Below are 6,777 nucleotides of genomic sequence, written 5' to 3' on the forward strand. Positions count from 1 at the left end.
ATGCATGAATTATGATACCAACAAACAAGTAAGCAACAATTTATCTTATTTGAATAAGTGCAACCAAATCTCTTCAGAATAAATGAATAAGGGGTTTGACCTGCTACTACTCTCATTTTTAATAAACAGCTACGATAGCAGTGAAAAGTCTCAACAAGTACAAACGCAACAACATAATGCAGCAACACAACAACATAATGCAGCAACACAACAGTGTTGTAACTTCCTGAGACAGATCTTTGAAAAGGTGTAAAGTAGGAAGTTGTCAAAGTAAGAGTCATAAACGTAACATTTTACAATATTAATCATATATTATTATTATTAATATAAAATGTTCATTTTCAACATTTCTCCACAGGAAGTTGCTCGGCTGTCACTTGTGTTTTGCCAGTGGATCCAAGTTGTGTTGTGGCTTTATATTGTCGTGGCGTTTGTATTTGTTGTGGCTTTTGCAGCGGTGCTGTAGCTGAAAGTTGTTGTCTTGGTGTGACCATTCTCAGCCGCCATTTTTGACTCGAGTAACATTAACGTCCTCATCATTAAAAGTGCTAAACTTCACGAATGCAATGTTTACCTTTTTCTAGTATCGAATATCTGAAGTTGTCATGTTTTTGTGTAGTACCTCAAACTGTCGTGTTGTTGTAGTGAAAGAGGAGGCGCTGGACACGTCGTTGCTGGCTCGGGTCGGCAAGCGAAGCCTCGCCGGGGTGTCGCCGCCATACGCCGCGCCGCTCTCTCCCAAACATGTACGCACCGACGCCCACCCTTCAGAAGGTATACTATACTACATTACTATTATTTATGTTATTATATTCATCACTTTGTTGTTATATTCATCACATTATGTTGTTATATTCATCACTTTGTTGTTACATTCATCACTTTATTATATTCATCACTTTGTTATTATATTCATCACTTTGTTATTATATTCATCACATTATGTTATTATATTCATCACTTTGTTGTTGTATTCATCACATTATGTTGTTATATTCATCACTTTGTTGTTATATCCATCACATTATGTTACAAACCCCAAAAGCAGTGAAGTTGTCACGTTGTGTAAATGGTAAATAAAAACAGAATACAATTATTTGCAAATCCTGTTCAACTTATATTCAATTGAATAAACTGCAAAGACAAGATATTTCATGTTCACACTGGAAAACTTAATATATTTTTTGCTAAAATTAGCTCATTTGGAATTTGATGCCTGCGACATGTTTCAAAAAAGCTGGCACAAGTGGCAAAAAAGACTGAGAAAGTTGAGGAATGCTCATCAAAGACTTATTTGGAACATCGCACAGGTGAACAGGCTCATTGGGAACAGGTGGGTGCCATGATTGGGTATAAAAGCAGCTTCCATGTAATTCACAAACAAGGACGGGGCGAGGGTCACCACTTTGTCAACAAATGCCTGAGCAAATTGTTTAAGAACAACATTTCTCAACCAGCTATTGCAAGGAATTTAGGGATTTCACCATCTACTGTCCCTAATATCATCAAAAGGTTCAGAGAATTTGGAGAAATCACTGCCGGTAAGCCATGAGGCGGTACTGCATCAAAAAGTGACATCAGTGTGTAAAGGATATCGCCACATGGGCTCAGGAACACTTCAGAAAACCACTGTCAGTAACTACAGTCGGTCGCTACATCTGTAAGTGCAAGTTAAAACTCTACTAGGCAAAGCCAAAGCCATTTATCAACAACACCCAGAAAGTGTCGAAAGTGGAAAAGTGTTCTGACGAGTTCATATTTTAAATTGTTTTTGGACACACCGTGGCATCCTACTGTCTTTGAACACATCATCCATGAGTGACTGGCATCGTGCACAAAATCATCTGCATGCTTACATAACAAACCAACCAACCTGGAACTCACTCACGGCTCCTTTTGCTGACTGAAAGACAGAAATGATATCGGAGTGGATATTTGCTGACTGAATGACACAGACATGATATCTAAGTGGATATTTGCTGACTGAATGACACAGAAATGATATCTGAGTGGATATTTGCTGACTGAATGACACAGACATGATATCTAAGTGGATATTTGCTGACTGAATGACACAGACATGATACCTAAGTGGATATTTGCTGACTGAATGACACAGACATGATATCTAAGTGGATATTTGCTGACTGAATGACACAGACATAGATATTATGTCTGTGTCATTCAGTCAGCAAATATCCACTCAGATATTGAGTGGATATTTGCTGACTGAATGACACAGACATAATATCTGAGTGGATATTTGCTGACTGAATGACACAGACATGATATCTGAGTGGATATTTGCTGACTGAATGACACAGACATGATATCTGAGTGGATATTTGCTGACTGAATGACACAGACATGATATCTGAGTGGATATTTGCTGACTGAATGACACAGACATGATATCTGAGTGGATATTTGCTGACTGAATGACACAGACATGATATCTGAGTGGATCTCATAACCATTCAAGGAGCATGTCCCCAAGTCTAAGGAGACTTTCCACTCACCACCTGTTTCCTGAGCTGCTGTGGGAGTCTTTCACACATGGCAGCCAAGAAAGTTGGCCCAACACTGAACTACCTGCTGGTTTTCCCAGACATCTTCCCATTCTCAATGAATGTATTAATTCAGAACATACCCATCTTTTAGCATTTTCAAAACAAAATCCCGCTTTTACCAAAATTTCCATGAAATTCCCATTGAAAAGAATGGGACATTTTCCAAAGTTCCAAAACTCCCACATTTTTTATCCGATTAAAAAAAATTCCAGGAATTTTCCGTTTTTTAAACCCTTTTTTTACGACTACTCCTTCCACATTTTCCAACCCACTGTCAAATAATTCCTCTTATTCAGGACAAAAAAAAACAAGTTCTTTTAAGAACTGGAAAAATTCCCGTTTTTCCCCCAATTCCAGGAATTTCCGTAATACCATTTCTCAATTACAAGTGTTACTGCTTCCACATTGCTCGACCCATTTGAAAAATTCCAACACCAACTATTTCAACCATTCAGAAAATTCAAGTCAAGCATTTTCCAAAAAATTCCCGCCTTTTGCCGAAATTCCCAAATTTCCATGAAATTGCCATTGAAAAGAGTGGGACATTTTCCAAAGTTCCACAACTCCCACATTTTTTTATCCGATTAAAAAAAATTCCAGGAATTCCCTTTTTTCAAACCCTGTTTTCGCCCTTTTTTCTGTCGTCTACTCCTTCCACATTTTCCAACCCACTTCAACCGTTCCGTCAAATCATTCTTCTTAATCAGGACCAAAAAAAACAAGTTGTTTTTTGAACTGGAAAAATTCCCGTTTTTCCCGAAATTCCATAATACCATTTCTCAATTACAAGTGTTACTGCTTCAACAATGCTCAACCGATTTGAAAAATTCCAACACAAACTATTTCAACCATTCCGAAAATTCAAGTCTTAAGCATTTTCCCAGAAATTCCTAAATTTCCAACCAAAATGAATGGGACATTTTTCAAAGTTCCACAACTCCCACATTTTGTATCCGAATCAAACTGTTCCAAATTCAAAATATTCAGCCTGTTCAGGAATTATGTGCTCTCCTTCAATAATTCTAAATAATTCCCGGATTTCCCCGTTTTTAGGGATATTTTCCCCATTCCAAATGAATGATCCATTTTTCAAACTTCCACAATTCCCACATTTTTAAACCAATTCAAACCCCTCACTTTATCTGTCATTTAGCTTGTCATGACAAGCTAAATTAAATGATAAAAATGTAACAATATTCTACATTTAAGTACTTCCTTGTGGTCTACATAACATGTAACGCTGGTCAAAATCTTGCATAGATGTTTTACACACCATCTTCAAGCCACTTTTTTACCGTGTCTTTAGGATGCGCCATTTTGTGGGCGGGCTTATTTAAATGCCTCCACTCTAAATGGCTCGTTTGGAGGAAGTATGAAGGAAGGCAAGAATTGTTTTATTAAATTTTCAGGACTTATAAAGATCCCAAATACACAAAAACGTGAGAAAAAGTACCCTTCAATATTCTTTGTTGTTAGTTGATCTATATGTCTTTCTTTTCCTTTTCTTCAATGTTTATAAGGACGCAATGCAGAGGTGTACTTATTACAATTTTACAAATAACTAGATGAGGCAATTCCTGAAGGAATTGCGTGTGAATGCTCCAATGCTGAAGTTGAACAGAAATGCTGACAGGATGCAGTATGAATGTAAGAATAGGTTGAATGTTGGAATTGTTTGAATGTGGAAGAGTTTGAATTTCCAGGAAAACCGAAATTTGGTTTGGAACTTGGGAAAGTGTTAGTTTGAATGTCCAGGATGAGTGGAATGTGTTGATGTTGGAATGGTTTGAAAAATGTGGGAGTTGTACAACTTGGAAAAAGGTCCCATTTATTTCAATGGGAACTTCCTGGAATTTTGGGAAAAGAGGGATTAATTTTAAAATGATTAGGAGCATGAATGTCCCAAATGGATGATATGGTTGGTGTTGGAATTGTTTAAATCGGTCAAGAAATGTTGAAGTAGTAACAGTTTTTTAATTGAAAAATGGTATAACGGAATTTCGGGAAAACCGGGAATTTTTCAAGTTCTTTAACTTGTTTTTTGTCCTGACTAAGAGGAATGTTTTGACAGTGGAACGGTTGAAATGGGTTGAAAAATGTGAAAGGAGTCATCGCACTAAAAAAGGTTGGAAATAAAGTGAGAAAAAACAGGAATTCCTGGAAATTTGTTGAACGTGGAAAAAATGGTTGTTTGAATTTCCAGGATGAGTTGAATGTATTGAAGGTGGAATGGTTTGAATCGGTTGAAAAATGGGAGAATTGTAGAAGTTTGAAAAATGGATAATTCATTTGGAATGGGAGAACGTCCCTAAAAACGGGGAATTCTAGGAAATCCGGGAATATTTTTTGAATTATTGAAGGAGAGCACATAATTCCTGAACAAGCTGAATATTTTTGAAGTTGGAAGGGTTTTAATCGGATAAACAATGTGGGAGTTGTTGAACTTTGAAAAATGTCCCATTCATTTCAATGGAAATTTGATAATTTTGGGAAAAGAGGGAATTTTTTGGAAAATGCTAAAACATTTGAATGTACTGAATAAAATGGTTGGTGTTGGAATTTTTCAAATTGGTCGAGAAATGTTGCAGCAGTAACATTTTTGAGAAATGGTATTACGGAATTCCTGGAATTTAGGGAAAAACGAGAGTTTTTCCAGTTCATAAAACTTGTTTTTTTTGGTCCTGACTAAGAGGAATGATTTGACGGTGGAACAGTTGAAGTGGGTTGGGAAATGTGGAAGGAGTCGTCGACAGAAAAAAGGGTTTGAAAAAACGGGAATTCCTGGAATTTTTTTAACTTGGAAAAATGATAGTTTGAATGTGCAGGATAAGTGTAATATGTTGAAAGTGGAATGCTTTGAATCGGTTGAAAAATGTGCGAAAGGTGGAAGTTTCAAAAATGGATCATTCATTTGGAATGGGGAAAATATCCCTAAAAACAGGGAAATCCGGGAATTATTTAGAATTATTGAAGGAGAGCACATGATTCCTGGACAGGCGGAATATTTTGAAGTTGGAACAGTTTGAATCGGGTAAAAAATGTGGGAGTTGTTGAACTTTGAAAAATGTCCCATTCATTTCAATGGAAATTTCGTGGACATTTGGTAATTTCGGGAATTTTTTTGAAAATGCTAAAACATTTGAATGTTCTAAATGAGTTGAAATGGTTGGTATTGGAATTTTTCAAAATCGGTCGAGAAATGTTGAAGCAGTAACATTTTTCAGAAAGGTATTACGGAATTCCTGGAATTTTGGGGAAAACGGGAATTTTTCCAGCTCATAAAACAACTTGTTTTTTTTTTTTGGTCCTGACTAAGAGGAATGATTTGACGGTGGAACAGTTGAAGTGGGTTGGGAAATGTGGAAGGAGTCGTCGACAGAAAAAACGGGAATTCCTGGAATTTTTTTAACTTGGAAAAATGATAGTTTGAATGTGCAGGATAAGTGTAATATGTTGAAAGTGGAATGCTTTGAATCGGTTGAAAAATGTGCGAATGGTGGAAGTTTGAAAAATGGATCATTCATTTGGAATGGGGAAAATATCCCTAAAAACGGGGAAATCCGGGAATGATTTAGAATTATTGATTCCTGGACAGGCGGAATATTTTGAAGATGGAACAGTTTGAATCGGATAAAAAATGCATTTGGTAATTTCGGGAATTTTTTTGAAAATGCTAAAACATTTGAATGTTCTAAATGAGTTGAAATGGTTGGTATTGGAATTTTTCAAAATCGGTCGAGAAATGTTGAAGCAGTAACATTTTTGAAAAAGGTATTACGGAATTCCTGGAATTTTGGGAAAAACGGGAATTTTTCCAGCTCATAAAATTCGTTTTTTTGGTCCTGACTAAGAGGAATGATTTGACGGTGGAACAGTTGAAGTGGGTTGGGAAATGTGGAAGTGGTCGACAGAAAAAAGGGAAATGTGGCAGTTGTGCATGGTTGAAAATTGGTTTTCAATGGACAACATTATCCGGGTAATGCGGGATATTTTGGCGTGCGGTTGTAGTCAAGTCCTCCATGATGGTGCCGTCTTACCTCCGTGTTCACCACGCTGCTGTTGTCTCTTCACTGGCCGAGCTTGGTGCGCCATAGACGGGGAGGTCATCATCAGGTGTCCGCGGCACAATTTGATGGAAGTTTTAACGCCCGTTTAAAACCAACAAACAAAAACGTGTCTTTTAAAAATGTCCTCGTCACTTAAACGT

General features: G+C 36.9%; 2 protein-coding genes across 5 annotated transcripts in view; one reads left to right on the forward strand and one right to left on the reverse strand.

The window, feature by feature from the left end:
• LOC133644568 (cyclin-dependent kinase-like 5) overlaps window positions 1-6,777 on the reverse strand; it is a 125,314-nt gene that overhangs the window by 118,381 nt on the left and 156 nt on the right. Inside the window, exon 1 of the mRNA XM_062039150.1 lies at window positions 6,608-6,777. This exon is cut by the window's right edge and continues 156 nt beyond it. The gene's annotated coding sequence lies outside the window, so the exon portion shown is untranslated. The remainder of the gene's footprint in view (window positions 1-6,607) is intronic.
• The window catches only part of LOC133644569 (sex comb on midleg-like protein 2), a 37,707-nt gene that overhangs the window by 23,060 nt on the left and 7,870 nt on the right, over window positions 1-6,777 (forward strand). For all 4 annotated transcript variants that reach the window (XM_062039156.1, XM_062039154.1, XM_062039157.1 and 1 more), the window contains one exon: window positions 646-774. In XM_062039156.1, coding sequence (XP_061895140.1) covers window positions 646-774 — 129 coding nt within the window. The remainder of the gene's footprint in view (window positions 1-645; window positions 775-6,777) is intronic.

This window comes from Entelurus aequoreus, linkage group LG27, assembly GCF_033978785.1.
Source record: "Entelurus aequoreus isolate RoL-2023_Sb linkage group LG27, RoL_Eaeq_v1.1, whole genome shotgun sequence".
Taxonomy (NCBI): domain Eukaryota; kingdom Metazoa; phylum Chordata; class Actinopteri; order Syngnathiformes; family Syngnathidae; genus Entelurus; species Entelurus aequoreus.